The sequence below is a fragment of the Thunnus albacares genome, chromosome 15 (assembly GCF_914725855.1).
Source record: "Thunnus albacares chromosome 15, fThuAlb1.1, whole genome shotgun sequence".
Classification (NCBI taxonomy): domain Eukaryota; kingdom Metazoa; phylum Chordata; class Actinopteri; order Scombriformes; family Scombridae; genus Thunnus; species Thunnus albacares.
In genome coordinates this window covers 22,324,427-22,342,526 of record NC_058120.1, presented here as the reverse complement: position 1 = coordinate 22,342,526, position 18,100 = coordinate 22,324,427, and the positions used below count along the sequence as shown (strand labels likewise).

Here is an 18,100-nt window from a genome sequence, read left to right as displayed (position 1 = left end):
TGTTATCTGTCAGGGGTGGAGCACAACGGCAGCCAATGGCAGCGGGTCACTGAGCTCACAGGTGTAAGCGGAGAGGTGCTGGTCACTCTTAGCAAACAGTTACAAATACAAGACGACTTCAGGACGTTATGAATATCACCCGAGTTTATTTGATCAGACAAAAACACATTTTACAGAGACAAATAGTTTGGAAACATGTAAAAGTTTGAAAGAATGAAAAAAAAACAAACCCCAGGAATGTTGAGATGATGAAACATGAATATATAGTTTTTCCTTTTTCATCTTTGATCAAAACATTCAAAAAAACTAAAATAAAAAAATAATAACAAAAGACTTTATTCCAGTTAAATGTATTCAGGCACATTTGTTGCTGGCAAAACAGTTGTTTACAAAACCAAGACTTCGATACATTTCTAGGATTGTAAGACTGTCACTCCTCCTGCTGTCTTGGAATAAAAGTACAGATCAAACTGTAAAAATGAGGCATAAAACCGACATTTCTACACACAGCATGAAGAAAAATATAACAGGTTTACATCATTTAAGGCTTTTTAATCTTAATACACACTAATGTGTCATAAAACTTCCAATCAAAAATATATCTCTGAAATTTACATTAAAAAACACGATTCTTCTCTTTAGCATCAGTTCACTGTACCTACAATAAAACATCTCAAACACCACAGAGAAAAACATCTGGATCATCTGGATATCATCAAAAATACATCAACAAATCAAAAAGATTTTTTTTGTTGTCGAGCTTTTTACTGTTTTACTGTTTAGTTTTAGTGTAAAGTGTAAGAAGAAAGCTTTTCAGAGAATATCAGAGTCTTATCAGTGCCTCTGAAATTATTTAACCCCTCGCGTTTTTTTCTTGAGGTCACCTTATGAGCAGGTACAGTGCAGTTGGCCAAATATGCATAATAGAAACACTTCCCATCAATTTAAATACTGCATACTGTATATTTGAGCTTTTATCGATTAATTGAACAATTAGCAACCAATTTTTTTATGTTGTTCTCTGATTTTGTGAATGAAAATGTGAATATTTGCTGTTTTTCTGATACAATAAACTGAATTACGGTTGCAACTAAGGATCTTTTTTCATCATGGATTCATCTGCTTATTATTTTATCAGTAAAACAGACGAGAAAATGAGAAAAATGTGAGACGAGAAAATGAGAAAAATGTGAGAAATTTCCATCGTCGTTAAATTGCTTGTTTTGTCCGACCAACAGTGCAAAAGATATTTAAATAACTACAATATAAGACAAAAAAAGCAGCAAATTGTCGCATTTGAGTGGCTTAAAACAATTAAACGTTTGCCGTTAATGCTTGAAAAATGACAAACGATTTAATTATCAAAAAAAATTGCAGATTAACTTGTTGTTGGACAAAACAAGCAATTTTAAGACGTCATATTGAGTTTAGAGAACATCTGATGGGCGTTTTTCTGACATCTTACAGATTAACTGAGAGAACATTCGGCAGATTAATTAATAACGAAGGTACTTGTGTGATTTTGCTAGAAATCTATGGGAGTGCACCCTGTCTGTACATTTCATGGAAGCCCTTTATCTTGTTTCTATAATATGTATTTATTTACATTATGACTGAATACATCTTAAGTGTCTGAGTGGTTGGCCTCTAACAATCTGAAGAACCTGAATCAGCATTTTATGTTGCATTAAAAAAAAACAACAACAACAAAAAAAACATTAAATTGGACTCAAGATTCATCTTCAGTCACATCAGACCGTCGTGGCAGCTTTAAGATTTCTAACATGAATTTGACAGTTTAAAGTGCAACATGAAAAAACGAATCCTCCAGAGCTCATTTGATCTGCACGGCTTTGTCACTGCAGTCCAGATACTGCCCAGTATTCAAAAATAAAAAATTTTTTTTTAAGAAATAAATACATGATTGGATCAAAGACAAACCCGTTGGCACTTTAAAAACAAAACAAAAAAATCTATGGCACAATCAAGTCGCTCATGTAAACAAAACCCCCTCTGAGATGAATGTGTTCCTGCGTGTCAGCCACAGTCTTCTGAGGAAAACAAAACAACCACATTCAAACAGAAACTGCATTTATACTCATCATCAGGCAGTTTGTAAATGATCAACACGACCGCTGATGACGCGGTTTTATGACGCAGTCCAGAACCTGAAGCCGTCGCGCTCGCTCCTCATCATTTCTCTGGCAGCGGGACGACTGCGGGCCCCGAGGTGCCGTTGGTGGCGTGAGGCTGAATCATGATCGGTACGCTCTCACCTGCGGCGGGTAACAGAGGCAGGTGTGAAAACTTTATTGACAGCTACAATTTCTACACTTTCTCAGCAAAAGCAGCAAAACAGCTGGAAACCTCACACAAACACAGAGAGCCATCTACTCATAATGCAGCAAAGTTAAATATTGTTAATTTTATCTCCATTTATTACTTAATGTATCTGTCACAGTATCATGTGTCTATATAAACACACAACTACATCTGTCACTAGTCTAGTTATAGTCACATGAAAGCTGTATTCATCACAATCCTTCACCTGATGATGTCAGAACATACTGTATATAATATATACAGTATATATAACTGTTTATAATTAAATTAAATTAAATGGACCAATAGAAAACTCAACTTTACACTGTTTCTAAATGATATGATGATATATTACAACTCTTCAGTTAAGCTGCAAAATAAAAACAGCAGCAAACCTATAAAATTATTTATTGAATTATTTGAATGTAAATTGTATTTATTTTTAATTCATGTTTTTTCTTCCTCCTCAAATGTTTGTCATAATTTCATTCCCTCTTTTTTGTTCTTATACTTGTTTATATGTTGTTGTGTTTTGAATTTGATTGTTTTCAATAAAGTAAAAATTTGCACAAAAAAAAAACCTCATGTTAGTCAGAATACCTCCACTATTCACTCTCCTTACCAGATGAAACTGTGAACCATAGATGAGAAATATTGGATTATTAAATTGTGTTGAAAGGTGTGTTTCAGTCAGGTTTGTAAAAACTGAATTCATCCTCTCAAACAAGACATTTTTTAAGTTTCTTCAATTAAGACATTTTATAGATTCTCAGTTGAAGGAGGGCAACGGAAACACATAAATACTTATTATTAATGCTAAAACCTAAATGGCAAAATTCAGAATTTAACTCCAGATTCCAGACAAGTCGGGCTTCTTCTTCAGTCTTTAAAGTCAGTATTATGGGAAGCTGATCTTAATTAGTGGTTTAGTGCATTACAGTGGCCTGAAATACCTGAGGGGGTCGTCCCTGGATGCACCTTTATTGATGAGCACAAATCAAAATCTCACTTTTTTTTTCACAGAATATATTTTGTACCTCCAGAAATTATTTCCAAATACTTCAAATCTTTGTTACAAAAATGGAACAAAGTCTTACTAAGATGTTTTTATTTATCTGTTTGGTTATTGTGACCTTATCCAACAATACTGGAGAGACATTAATACTCAAGATGTTATTGGAAAACAGTTTCCATTTGAGTCTGTATCTGTTTATTTTTACCAAAGATTACACTTTTGACACATTTATTTGTTTGTTAACCTTTTTTTTTTATGTTTAGCTAAGAAATCCCCTCCATTGATACGTGGATGACACAGATTGCTGCCCTCATGAAATTGAAGAAGCTGATTTATGATTCGAATCAGATGTTCAGGAGGATCTGGGAAACATTACGTTTAATTTTTCAGAGACTCTCAATCAATCTCGTTCATCTCTGAACTGTTTTGTTGTTGTTGTTGTGCAGCACCTTTGGGTCGGTTGGGTGTTTGTCCTGTTCAGCATCCCATTCTTTATATTTATTATATTTGTATGAAACATTAAAACCAGGTAGACTAAAGTAAAATTGGAAATAAAGAAGACTATATTTTTCTTTTTGCTGCTAAACCAGTAAATACTGCACAAGGTGCAGGACTTACATGGTGAACAAATCCTTCCTACGAGACAGATTAATGCTGTAAAGAAACATTTCAGACAAGGACGAGTACATAAACATACGCTCAAGCAGTTCTCAACACCTGACATCATGTTACAGGTTATAAAGCACAGTAGAGCAGGAGAATGGAGCAAAAAAATGGAGCAAAAAAATTTAAAAAACAAAATAATTGCTACAGACGGTGAACAAGCAGCACAAAAACGACCGGCCTTAAATAAATACCTTTAGCAACTGGTGGTTCTCTAAGTATTTGGCTTGGAGGCCTTTAACCTCTTAAACTCCACCAGGACGCCGGCGTCCTCGGCCGACTTTACTGTCTTTCAGAGCCTGTAGCGGACTAGAGTGAAGATTCTGGTATCATATGAAACTAAGTGATCTAAGGCATCTACTGGTACCAACCATGTCATGCTAGCTTGTCGGGAAGGGGGCTAAATAACGCTCCAAAGTTGGGCTAAATTTTGGTGAGGGAAAAACTGGCATGGCCATTTTCAAAGGGGTCCCTTGACCTCTCACCTCAAGATATCTGAATGAAAATAGTTTCTATGGTTACCAACAAGTCTCCCCTTTACAGACATGCCTATTTTATGCTAATCCCATGCAGTTTAGGGCAAAAACCATGCAGTTTTTTTGAATGCAGTAGAAATGTGTTATTTTTGCCTATTTTAAAAATGGTGTATTTGAATATTTCTGCAGACTGGGATCCCAAAACAGTGTTGAAATTGCATAAATTGGGTCTGACTGGAAAGCTGAGACTCTTGTGGATTCAATGAGCCCGATTGTATTCACGTGTGATGACGTTAGTCTCCATAGTAGCCATTTCATTGTAGTGAGACCATTTTTTGAAACTTGACCTCACTGTATAAAATGTTATTGTGACCTCTAAGATGAGACTTTATAACCAACTAGAGACTGAAGGCATTCAGAGGATTTATGTTTTTTTCTGGGCAATTTCCAGAACAGAAGTGCTCGCCATCCAAGTGCCAAAAAAATGCAATTCTTACAGAAATCTCCAAATGTCAAAACTTTTTGATACCAAATAATAACATGAATTTTTCTACGGTGTTCTTCAAGGTCCCTGTGTCTTACTGTGGTATTTTAGAGGGATTTTTACCATTTTTATCATTTCTCGAGTGGTCAAAAATGGTTAAATTTTGCACGGAATCTGTGTAATAAATGATATCAAACCAAAAATTTCTGCAACAAGTTATGAGACATAACGGAGCAGGATGACCATTATATATTTCCATCATAATGTTCTAAGCCATTATACACTCTAAACTTTCAAAATTTGAATAGGTGCCTAACCAAAACACAACATTTATGACAGATTTATGACTAGAAAAACTTTACACATGGTGCTGAGCTGCATTTCAAATTAATCTACAGGTTCCCAGCTTTCAGATGATGTATACCACTTCTATGAGGCATAAACTGTTGACCTGATATCTCCCCCTAAACATCCCCTCCCCCCCAAAAAAAGAAAAAAAATGGGTCTATGGTAGGGAGAGAGGGGAGTGGAAGAGGAGAACACCACCGGCGAGTTTTGTTAATGGTTAAGAACAGTTAAAATTAATTTATTTATGTTAAATTAAAAGAAACCAGGAGACTGATGACTAATTCCCCAAATTTGAGAAAATCTGGAAAACAGGAATGATAGAAAGAAGGAATAGATAAAAGAAATGTTGTTTTATTCTTGGAGCCATCTCCCAGGCTGAGAATCGCTGCTCTGGATGTTCAAATTTAGAATTTTAGTATCCTTTATTTTCCACCGTGGTCAATAAGCGCAAGCAAGTGCAAGCAAGCAAAGTTATTGATAAGTAAAAAGGGACAAAGGTCATAAAAAAAGCCACCTCTGCTTATTTTACAGCATCTCACGGCATCGGCTGTATGAGGCTGAATAGGGCATTTGTAAGAAGATATTAATAAATGCAAATTGTTGTTACATAAAATGTTAGTACGTGACAGTCCACGCCCGAGACCAGCAGTGTTAGAAGCTGCCAAAACATGAACTTCTACACAGCGCAGCAGTCAGCTGAGGGCAGGTGAACTTTACCTGGAGAGGTGACAACTCCACCTGAAGTGTCATTGGCGGCAGTGGCGCCGGGCTGAATAGTTTTTACATCGTTTCCTTCTGTGAAACAAAATTTAACACTGAGCAAACCAACGCTGCTTCTTAATTGACCGGTCGAGTCACAGTCATAGCAGAGAACCGAGATATGAGCTGGATTTAACCTCCTTCAGGCTGCGAGAGAAAGTTTCCATTCTGGTATCCGACAGCACTCTCTTGTATTACAATCTGTGACTTTGCTGTTATCTTTAACACGCTCAAGGTGGACGCCTGAGACATGCAAATACTCTCTCTCTCTCTCTCTCTCTCTCTCTCTGAGCACTTAATAAACCTCCTACTTTGATGATTGAACAGACCACATCTCTATTTTAATTATTTCTTCAACAAACGCAAACCCTAAAAATTCTGATAATAAGCTGCCGTTCACGCAACTGACAACTTCTGTTTCATGTCCCTCTTTATCCACTGTCAAGCATAGTGTTTTTTCCATTTGCTAAACAATAAACAGTTGACATTTAATTTAGTTAAGAATATATATATACACACAATACTGTGCAAAGGCTTTATGGCACTTTAGATGTTTATATTTCATCAGAGGATTGTCAAATTTATTCTGCAGCTTGACAATGACCCCAAACATACAGCCAGGGTCATAAAGAAGTATCTTCATTGACAAGAAGAACAAGGAGTCCTGCTACAGATGGTTAATTGGCCCCCACACAGTCCTGATCTCAACATCATGGAGTCAGTCTGGGATCACATGAAGTGAAAGAAGCAGCTGAGACGCCAAAATCCACAGAAGAACTGTGGCAACTTCTCCAAGATGGAGGAACAACCGACCTGCCGTGTGCAGGTGTACCGAGGAGAACTGCTGATGTTTAAAAGGCAAAGCTGCTCACAGCAAATACTGATTTAATTAAGGTTTCTTCTGTTTACTGAACTTTGTATGACATAATTGATCGATAAAAAAAATCATGGCATTATTTTTGAAAGCATCGTTGCTTTACAGCTTTTTTTCATAAATGCCTAAAAACTTTTGCACAGTATTGTACATCCGTATTGTCCGCCTAAATAACAAACTGGGGCTGCTAAAAGCACAACATGCTTCCCATTTTAGACACTGGACGCATCCAATTTGCAAAAATGAAATTCTGCTGTCATGTGACGACTTTCATCTCTCCGCAGGAAGTGGCAGATCAAAATGTATCAGTGAAATACAAACTGATGAAGCTTTTTTTCTCTTTTGGCTTTAATGTAAAATGATTCACAAAAATGAACACAAACTATCCAGACTGGTAAACATGAAGACGTTGTGTGCAGTTTACTGGTTTTCATTAAAGGTTCTTTTGAGCTCAGTTTTCAGACTGTTTTAGTTTTTCCACTTCAGACGTTTGCTTGTTTTGTGTTTCTTTTTACGCCTTAAACACTTTCATATTTCATTAAAGCAAGTATTCACAATAAACACAACCGACAGAATATTACTGATTTATGATCAGGTCATTATGATGTTGTTTTAGTGAGTTTACTGTTACCTGTTTAACTTACGTCCCACTATTTAGCATTTATAAGTAGTATATAAATATTTAATAGACGGTTTATAACACACTATAATGTATTTGTTAGCAGATATAAGTGTTTATTAATGTATTTGTCAACAACTATAACTCCTCCTGTGGGCACCTATACTTACAGGCTGGTGTATAAACAGATAATTAATGACAATATATTAAAACATAGTGGTAATAATATAAAATATGTCTAGGAGAACTTACAATTGCTGACAAATACTTTAAAATGTCCTTATATCTGATTAGAACTGCATTATAGTTTGTTACAAACTATTTATTAACGGTTTGCTTATAAAAGCTACAATAAATAGGGGGACTTCAAGTAAAATGTTGCTGATATTTGCCTTCCTTTACTCGACTCTACTCTAGAACAAAGTCACTCACCTGCTTCCTGCTCTCTGATTTCCGCCTCCAGGTCGTCCGGATCCATATAGACGAAATCCTCGTCTTCTGGCGCCTTACACTTCCCGCAGCAGAAACAGCAGCAGCAGAAACAGCAGCAGCAGGTGAAAATACTGCAGCACACAATGAGGGCCTAAACAGAAAAGAATGAGTGTCAGTATATTTAAGAATTTAATACATCTTCAAATTCAAATCCTGGCTTTAAATACGTTTCAATCAGTTTTCACTTCTTGCGAAACCACATCACTCTTAACCACACAATCCCGCTTCCCATCATGCCTCTCACCTTGAACCAGCACTTGGACATGAGGAAGTAATATTTGACGCTCTCCTCCCCGAACTGATCCGCCACATAGAGTCCCAAGGATCCATACTCGTCGTAGATCTTCCGCTTGTTCTCGTCGCTGAGGGTGGCGTTGGCGTTGTTGATTTCCTTGAATTTCTCAGCAGCTTCTGGGTTACCTGGGTTCTTATCAGGGTGATGCCGCAATGCCAACTTCCTGAAAACGAATGATATTATGCAATTGGTTGTGACGTTATTCTGTCCGTTGTTGAAGTGCCGCTATCAATACACACCACAAGAACTGTACATCAGGAATTCAGATGCCTTTTTAAGTTTAAAACTAACATAGAAGGGATGTTTTTCCAAAGGGTAACAATTAAAAACACATTTTAGTTACAAATAAGATACAAGACGTTCTTCTGAAAACTGTAACTTGCTTATTTTGAGACTCTACTATTTTAGTATGATTATTAGTATAATCTTAATAATACTCAATTGAATTTATTATTTTGCCTTTCTACTGAGGAAATCTCCGTCAAGAAAGTGTGTGTCATTACTCTTAAATCTTCATTATCAACATTCCAGATATTCCTGTGTTTCGAATTTGCGAAACCGAAACCCAACTTCACTGTCGTCATATCTTAAAGTGCTTCATGAAATCGATAAGTATGAAAACTGGAGTCCATTACGAGTGTTTTACAAGTGTTTAAGACGTCTTTATTTTTTAAACTTGTGTCATTATTTTTATTATTGTAAACCCGCCGTTAGTATCTTATGAATCTAGCTAGTGAAGTAAGTTTAATGAAAATGAAGCTTTTTATATAAAATGAAACTTTTCTTTGATGCCTGCCAGAAGTTTTCAATGAAAACATTATCAATAAATGTAGTAAAGTGCAGGAAATCAGCACTTTCTTATCCATGATTTTACTTTTCTACACACCTGTCTACCACGTGCGCTTTGGACAACACTTAGTTTTGTAAAAAAAATTTAAAAAAAGTTGTTAAAAAGTGAAACATTAGGTGAGCGTTTCTGGGAAGCAAAGTATTAGAAACACAGAATCTTGACGACATTATTTGCTCACAGAAAGCAGCATTTTCATGAGGTTTCACTGGTTTCATATCCTGTCAAAAGTTCGAAGACATGATCGTCTATTTCCATGGAAATGTTTCATCGTGCCCTTTCGCTCATGCACATTTCTACCTGACATATTTTAGTGTTCAGCTACTCAGAGATGTACCGGTTTACCATTGCTACTATACACTGATGGTATCAATACCACCGACCATTTACCATTACCGTCATTATCGTCATTTTCATAGGACACCGTGAACACAGAGCAATGCCCTCTGCCTTCATCAGCAGTTTGATTTTGTTTAGCCAGATGAAAGAAAAATGAACACCACCTAAAAACCACCTAAAATGACAAATACTATCTTCAGGGCAAATGTATTTGATGTGTACTTTGATTTAGTAGTTTGGCTCATGTCCCATCTTTTAAAATGGGACATGGGGGAGGGATTTATGACCTATACAGCAACCAATCGCTTTCATTGTTGGAGAGCTGTAATTTTTAATTGCAGCCCTACAGTCAACAACTGTCTGAAACTTTGAACATTATTTAAACTGTTTTTGGTGTTATTTCTTAGGCAGAGTGCAACGAAACGTCAACATACAGACAACTGATCAGTGAATAAAATCCAAGGTGATCATGGTGTTAAGTATTTTAGCGCCATTTATCGTGATATTTTTTCCTAAAATGATCGTAGTTTGAAAATTTGATACCGGCACATCACTACTGTTGCAGCACATGTTTGCTAAATGCTACAAAGAGTAATTTATCTTTATGATCCAGTGGTGGAATGTACAATTTCTAAGTACTTTACTTGAGTATTTTTTAAATTTAAGCTACTTTATACTTCCACTTCACTACATTTCAGAGGGAAATATTGTACTTTCTACTCCACTACATTTATTTGACAGCTTTATTTATTTTTCAGATTAAAATTTTACTGAAAATAACATAATATTAAGCTTATAAATTACACCACATTATTAAGGATTAAACCAGTGGTTCCCAAACTTTTTGGCTTGTGACGTCTTATAAAAAAAATCAGTCTGTATGTGTCTCTTTGTCACGTTTCAGATGTCTATGAGTTGTTTGCACTTCCACCACAGAGACATTTCCCCTCTAAACTTCTCACATGGTTTCAAATAAATAACAGCTTGAGGCCCAAACAGGTTAAACTATCCAATATTTTTTTTAAAAAATGCAAAGATTAAAGAAAAGTTCTGACAAATTAATCCAAATGTATTTAGCAGAACTATGTTTTTTCATCCATCTTACCCAGCCTATCATCTCAAGACCTCTCAGATTCATCTTGAGACCGTTTCAAAGCAGTTCATACGAGCTCCACCTCAAGCAGCTACAACACTAAAATGCTTCTTATGCATTGGCTCATCAGTATTAACAATGTTACATTTATTCAATGTATCAGTTAAGATTTAAGTTAAGATTTTTTGATGCAAAATTAGTGCTTTTACTTGAGTACTTTAAGTAAATTGAGCTGATAACAGTGGAGGACTTTTACTTGTAATGAAACATTTTTACATTGTGGTATTGATTCTTACTTAAAGGACCAGTGTGTTGGATTTGCAGATGGCAACCAAATGAATACAACACCCCTTCCAAGCATCCCTAAAAACCCGAAAAACCTGCTTTAGAGCCAGTGTTTGGTTTGTCCATTCTGGGCAAATGTAGAAACATGGCAGCACAACATGTTGCCTCCATGGGGGCGGGGACCTGCTCGCAATATTTTTTCTCCTAGGATGGTGAAGTCATGACCCACGCTACTCTGCCTCTGATTGAACCCTAACCAATCTCACTCCTCATGCCTAAACCTAACTAACTAACCCAACCAACGAAGGCAACAAGTACCAGCTAATCAGAGGCAGAGTAGGGCAAGTCATGACTTTGCCATCCTGGGAAAAAAAAAATTGGCAACCTGCTCCCCGCTCATTCCAAGGTAATAAAAACACAATGATTCTTACTTTCATTTGATTATACACCAATTAAAACATACTTATGAATATTATATTCAATTTCTGCCAAGTCTGTCCACCACTAAATCTTACACACTGCACCTTTAAGTAAAGGATCTGAGTGTGAACACACCTGTACGCCTTTTTTATTTCCTCTTGGGATGCTCCCTTCTCCAGGCCCAGGACTTCGTACAGGCTGTCTCCTGCTGTTGACATTTTACGCTGAGGTCTGTTTGGGTCCTCCATGTTTCAGGATTTGGTGCCTGTGACAGAAAAAAATAACCCCATAAACATTGCAAATGACTTTCTAGCAGAAACAGGGCAGACCAGAGAAGTAACTTTAGAGCTTATAGAAGTTAAGTGAGGAAGTCAATAAACAAGAGAAAAGGTCGTTGATCGATTAGGAAGAAAAAACAAGGACTAAATATTTGCGGCAAATATTTAACTAGGTTTACTTCAACTCTCCACAAACTGCTAACTGTCCTAGCCAACTTTAGCACAGCAGCGGGAGGAAAAAGTTACAAGTTTGGCTCTTACACACTGGAAATAAATAAATTTCCTGTTTTTTTGAGGTCGAATCATAGAGTTTGTCCGCTGGTTGCCTTCCAGGTCTGTCCCGCGAAACCAAGCCGATACACGGTTCCTGCCTCGTCAAACCGCAGCTCTCCTCATGACACCGGAGGAAAAAAGTTCAGAGGAGCCGCAGCGAAGCAGGAAGTGAGAGACAGGAAGAGAGACTGTGACGTCAGGGGTGACATTGGCATGCGCTCGAGGGTGCGACAAAGTAATAATAATAATTAATATTATTATGATTATTATATTATGATATTGTCATTATTATCATTATTTTTATTAGTAGAAGTAGTAGTAGTAGTAGTAATGATAATAATAATAATAATAATAATAATAATAATAATAATAATAATAATAATAATAATAATAATAATAACAATAATAACAATAATAAAAATAATAATACATTTGTACCGAACTTTTCATTCATAGTGAAACTCAAAGTGCTCAAAGATACGACTAAACATGTATTTTATTAAGCTGGAAGCCAAGTTTGTGATAAGTTTGGCAGATTTATTAATTTTACTGGGATAGGTTCGCATTCATAAATCCAAGTTCTCACCCATTGTCTGAACTTTTCATGATTGAATTTAGAAAGTATTTAGAGTCTATCCAATTTATAAACAATAAGAAATGTGCACATACAGTTCAAGATTTTTTTTTAAAGAAATCTGATTTTATTGCCTACCTTTTCTGTTATTTTACTATTTATTTATTTATTTATTTAAAGTAGTGAAGGAGTAAATTTAAATCTGAATATGCTTGACAGCAGGGTTTCCTGTGATGGTTTCTTATAATATTTTATAAAGTTTGTTTAGTATTTTGCATGGTATCTGTAGAGAGGACTGTCATTGTGGATCTCCTGTGGCAGGAGGGTTTGGTAAGACTTACACAGCCTCTTTTTGACTCCACCTTAAACACAATATTGATAATAATCATAATGAACCTTTAGTGATAGGTAATCCTGTTATCACCACCGTATTATAACACTACAGAAGATACTGCACTGTAAAAATCATCTTTGAATCATTTTATTGGTGGATGGTGCATATTTAAAATCACAATCAACATCTGTGTGAGACAAATAATTTTCAAATAACACTGTGTTGTAAGATTCCTTAATACATTCCAGAGCCATTATTATATGGTTGTAATCAAAGATTTTCCTGAGACTGTGGAATTACATTAACGACAATCTTTCCCATGTTTCTGTTGGCTTCCATGTGTCTATGAGCCTCTGCAATGTCCTCCAGGTTGAATGTGCTGTCAATCACTGGCCTCAGGGAGGCAGGCTGGTCCGAGAAAAACGGTAACACTCTGTGTGAGAAAGCCTTCACCAGGTCTGCTTTGTACTGTGAAGGGAAAATGCAAATGAAAAGCTAAAATCAGTCTCAGTTACAGACATGCAAATACAAGAAATGTGTCAAAATTAACCAAAACTAAAACCAGGCACAGACTGAACAGTGAATTTTCATTTGACACGAGCCAGCACGTTCACACGCTCAGATGATGAAACACAGCTGGTGTGTCGGTGTGTCATCTCTGCTTGGCTTGAATTCTCACCTGCAGGCTGCGAGAGCGGAGGAGGCTGGTGAGCAAGTGGCCTCGCTTGGAGAGCAGTTTGCCCAGCAGATCTCCCTCTACTCCCCTGCCTCCCATGGTGCCATACAGCACCCACCTGCCGTCGGTGGCTAAGCAGTTCACATTTTGTTCCCAGTTGTGCCCACCAATGCAGTCAAGGATGACATTTGCTCCTTTGCCTGTGAAGATACAGTATAGTTATACAACTTAAGCGAGGCTTATTGTGAGTAGCCAAAGACTGATATAAACTATATTATTCTTCTGCACCACAGCCCATTGTTGTCCAAAAAGTCTTAAAAACACATCAATGACTACTTGATATATCTTAAAAATACAGACTTACACCAGATTTATCCTTTAAAGTTTGAACCTGAAGCAAGAGATGAAGAGTTTTGCCGTCTTTGGACTTTTTCTTTTCTCCATGCAACTTGGGAGAAGGTGAAGTTGTGCACGAAATACCAACTCTAAATTTCTATTCTAACATTTTAAACAGGTCTTAGGTCCATTAAAAAAAAGTTTGGAACAAATAGAACAACTTGGTAGTGATCATGAGCAGCACTGCTACCACTGCTGCACAGATGAAGAAAATACAAGGAAAAGGCTCCATAAGACTTCCCGCATTGTTTGACAATATTAATGCAATAGCAAAAACATCACTGCAGTGACTGATTATCAGTAAGGTTAGTACATTGTGTGCAGTACAGCGGACTTTTTACAGCTACACAATTCACCTCCTGTGAAGTCACAGACTCCCTGTGCGAAGCTTTCCTCTTTGTAGTTAAACCCTGCTGCTGCTCCCAGTTTCTCAGCCATCTTCAGTTTTTCTGGGCTCCCTGCAGTAACGACGGGCACGGCACCAAACAGACGAACCAGCTGAACAGCAGCTGTTCCAACTCCACTGGCTCCAGCATGAGCCAGCACCACTTCACCCTCCTTCACCTGAGCTGTAAGACAGATGGCAAGAAGACACAAAAAACAGAATTGAATTTTGACTCCTTGTTAATTGTAGAAAGAAAGAAGAGGGGGGTAATCTGGTCATTTAAAATTAAGCATTAAATTAGGGGAAAATAACCAGAGACCATGAGAGCATCACAGTGAGAATTGTTAGTTTCTTTACAGATCTATGACCGTCAAATTACAGCTTAAACACTGTATTACTCTGATGCAGACCTTACATTATGTAAGATTATTTTTACTACTATTACAACTAACACTTATCAGAACAAAGCTACAAAGTGCTTCATATTACATAACAAAATAATGAAACGGTTACTTTGCTTTAAAATAAATAATATTCCCCTGCTGAAAAATGAATATTCTATTATAAATAACAAGAGGGGATGCAATACTTGTGGTAGTGGTCATGTAATGCTGATCATCATCTCAACTGTGTTCATGTTTATTTATTTTTCATAAAGTTTCAGGAATGTGCTGGCTTACACTTCTATTATTTGCTGTTGATTTGTTGTCTTTAATTTTTTGTTAACAGCTTGTATGGGCCTTTAAATGTTTTTTTCCCCCATGTTACTATATTTTATCTCAAACTGCTAAAAAAAAATTGATCAAAATTCATGTTATACCTACGAGATCCAGCAGCTGAAAAGCAGTGAGCCAGGCCTCTGGGATTGCAGCAGCCTGGCAGAGCGTGAGGTGAGGCGGTACGGGCATGAGAAGCCCCTCGGGCACAGAAACATATTCTGCGTATCCTCCTCCACAGAGCAAGGCCATTACCCTGTCATCTGGCTTCCAGCTTCTTTTCAACCCTGGGCCCAGAGTATCCACAGTACCAGCCACCTCCAAGCCTATGATGTCACTCTCACCTGGAGGAGGTGGGTACAAGCCTCGCCTCTATGGAAGACAAATGACCTCTTATCATACAGTAATTACATGATCTTAGATGTGTTTTGGAATCAAGATCATCACATGTTGCTTTATAAACGACAAGAAATGCTTATATTTTGTCATATGTGAAAAGTCAAAGTGAAATGACCACATTCAGCAGCATTACTGTGCTTAAGCTTTGTAGGAATGTACATTGTACTGAACCTGTAGTAAGTCTGCCCTGTTGAGGGCAGTTGCATGAACTTTGATTAGGACTTCTCCATCTTTGGGTTGAGGTCTGGGGACAGTCTTCAGCAGCAAATTCTCTGGTCCTCCTGGTACGTCAATACACACTGCCTGCATCATCTTTACAAAGCTAGAGTAACACTTGTGCCACGCCTAGAAACAGAAGAAAAACATGTTTAAAATGTTAAAATTAAGTCAAGAAATGCCTGTAGCAGCTTTATGAAGGCTTTACTCAGTTTTGAACACTCACTGTCTGATCGGTATTTCCTAGTAAAGATTTCCCGGTGCGGAGGATGTGATGCATTTAGTAGTTCCAGCAGTGACCACTGTGGTTTGTTCAAAATAAAGAAAAAAAACAGGTAGCTATTGTCAACAGCAATAGCAACCATGCCTGAACAGATTAAGAGAGGACCAGTTCAATCACAAACTAAATTCTACCTTAATTTATAGGCTATAGAAAGTGATCCTTTGGAAATGTACAGGTGCATTGAAAAATGGCCCACAATTCTTTCCAGCCTATGTGTAATATTAGATTAAGTTTATTATTATCCCAGAGGGAAATTGGTTTGCAGTGTGTCCACAAAACTTAACATACACCATAAAAAAACATACACACTAAGAAGAAATGAAACAACAAAAAACATAAACACTAAGGAAGAAAGAGAAGCAATCGGTAGCAATCAAAGACAAAGATTACAAAGATTCAATATGAGAGAAGACACAACGCAGCCCACAAATATACACAATACGATTCTTTCCACTGCGCAGCAATAACTGTAGTACTGCTATGAGTACTGTCAATACTGAACCACAGGCCTGGACTCAAATGCAGAAACAGACTGAGTAGCAGTTCAAAATCAGTCCTTTTAATCAGAGCAAGGTCGGTACACAGGTCATCATCCAAATCAGAAGGCAAAAAGGCAAGGTAAAAAGGCAAAAACAAGTTAGAGAGGGCAAGGGTTTTGTAGATGTCACTAAGGCTGTGTTGCTTCGTGGCTATTATTTTGCTGGCAGTATTCACACTTTTGCAGAACAAGTTCTTCTGGGCAGCATTACCGTTAGCATAACAACAAAGGATGCAGAATGTTATAACACTCTCAATAAAAAAATATTCGGAATCAAAGGAGGGTGGCTTTATCAGTGTCCCTGTATGGATCTTCATAAAATGTTTATTCTCCGTGATTATTTTCAGTAAATGTTTATTTATGTCTGTAAGAGGGTCAAATGAAACCAAAAATATCTAAATACCACTAAAGAATGAGTGAGAAAAATGTAATTACTATTATTACTGTTCCTACTCACAGTGAACCAACCTTTCAAGCATTAATGTAAAAAAATAAATACGTGTAAAAAGACGAATTATGAGCCGTTTGACTTTCCATACATGCAAGAACCATGGCGTCATCATAGCTGGGTGACGGTCATGGATGTATTATTAGGGGGCCTCACTGGTGTGAACATAGTTGTGATGAATAACAAAACTATTTAGGGGAAGATGCAGAAGAAAAAGGGAAGAAAAAAGCAGAAGACAGAAGAAACTGTAGTAGGTTTATCAGTACTGATATGACCGGAAGGGTCAGAGAAATTCCAGGATTACGTTTTGCACCTCAGTTGAGAAGTGCGCATGCGCAGCAATGTCTACAAGTTCAAGAGCTCAAAAATCTGAGATTAAAGTGTCTGAACTGATACAACAGATTTATTCAAATGTGTTATCAATATGATTTGAATGAAAACATGCAGCAGTTTGTGATAAATGATGCATAACGGCTAATTTGGCAGTGAATCACTGTTACCAGTAAATTGTGCTCAAGCATTTAGCAAATGTACTTACCGGACAGAGATGTCAACAGTTCATCGATTTTAAGACGACTGCATGATTTTTTGGGAAGTTTTGTGGTGCCATGATCCAGACTGTGCCTCACTTTACCGCGGGAGGGATCAAACTACCAGAGGGGCAGGCTTTCTAACACATGACATATTAAAGGGATAGTGCTGCTCCATAATAAACATTTTTGTCATCACTAAAAGCGTTTATTGAAACTTATACTCAGCTTTGAAAGTCAGGGGAATTTAAAAAGAAGTTTATTTTCAACAATTACAGAAAACCTATCACATGGTGTGTTTAAAGCTTTGGGCCAATATCTTTAAATGTCACTTATTTTAGGTAAAACTAGTTAAATACAAGTAAAAAGAGGTATTTTATTCTCCATTAGTTATATTTCTGGCAGTGTAGAGTGACAGTTAACATGATTCATTACAAATTATTTTCTTTATTGGTTCCATTTAATGTCAGCAAACAGCCCAAGGTAACGTCAGTGGCTTCAAATGTCTTGTTTTGTCCAACCAAGATATCAAAGAAAATCACAGATTACAAATATGTTAACATTTGAGAAGCTGCAATCGGAGATTTTTGCCATTTTGCTTAGAAAAAATAACTCAAGAGTATGTAGGGAGATAAAAGTAACAGAAAATAATGCTGAATTTTTCAACTTTTGTGTTTTGGAAAACATTACTTACAAAAGTGAGGGGTTTGCTGTGGGAATTTG

The 18,100-nt window shown here is 36.9% G+C and overlaps 2 protein-coding genes across 4 annotated transcripts; both read right to left on the bottom strand.

Annotated features, from left to right (window-relative positions):
* Positions 1 to 126: 126 nt before the first annotated feature.
* dnajc5gb (DnaJ (Hsp40) homolog, subfamily C, member 5 gamma b) lies at positions 127 to 12,062 on the bottom strand. 3 transcript variants are annotated; one of them, XM_044374366.1, is made up of 6 exons: positions 11,871 to 12,062; positions 11,467 to 11,596; positions 8,297 to 8,510; positions 7,993 to 8,143; positions 6,026 to 6,103; positions 127 to 2,276 (listed from the first exon to the last, which is right to left on the bottom strand). In XM_044374366.1, exons 2-6 carry the CDS (start codon positions 11,577 to 11,579, stop codon positions 2,194 to 2,196), a joined length of 639 nt encoding a protein of 212 aa, XP_044230301.1. In that variant the 5' UTR covers positions 11,580 to 11,596; positions 11,871 to 12,062; the 3' UTR covers positions 127 to 2,193. The 3 variants fall into 3 exon arrangements, with proteins under 3 accessions (XP_044230301.1, XP_044230302.1, XP_044230303.1); XM_044374367.1 differs by having other exon boundaries at positions 11,875 to 12,062; XM_044374368.1 differs by lacking the exon at positions 6,026 to 6,103 and having other exon boundaries at positions 11,871 to 12,061.
* An 861-nt stretch (positions 12,063 to 12,923) lies between these two features.
* tp53i3 (tumor protein p53 inducible protein 3) lies at positions 12,924 to 17,772 on the bottom strand. The gene is made up of 7 exons (XM_044374350.1): positions 17,386 to 17,772; positions 15,805 to 15,880; positions 15,534 to 15,707; positions 15,068 to 15,335; positions 14,219 to 14,431; positions 13,470 to 13,666; positions 12,924 to 13,258 (listed from the first exon to the last, which is right to left on the bottom strand). Exons 2-7 carry the CDS (start codon positions 15,856 to 15,858, stop codon positions 13,061 to 13,063), a joined length of 1,104 nt encoding a protein of 367 aa, XP_044230285.1. The 5' UTR covers positions 15,859 to 15,880; positions 17,386 to 17,772; the 3' UTR covers positions 12,924 to 13,060.
* Positions 17,773 to 18,100: the final 328 nt, after the last annotated feature.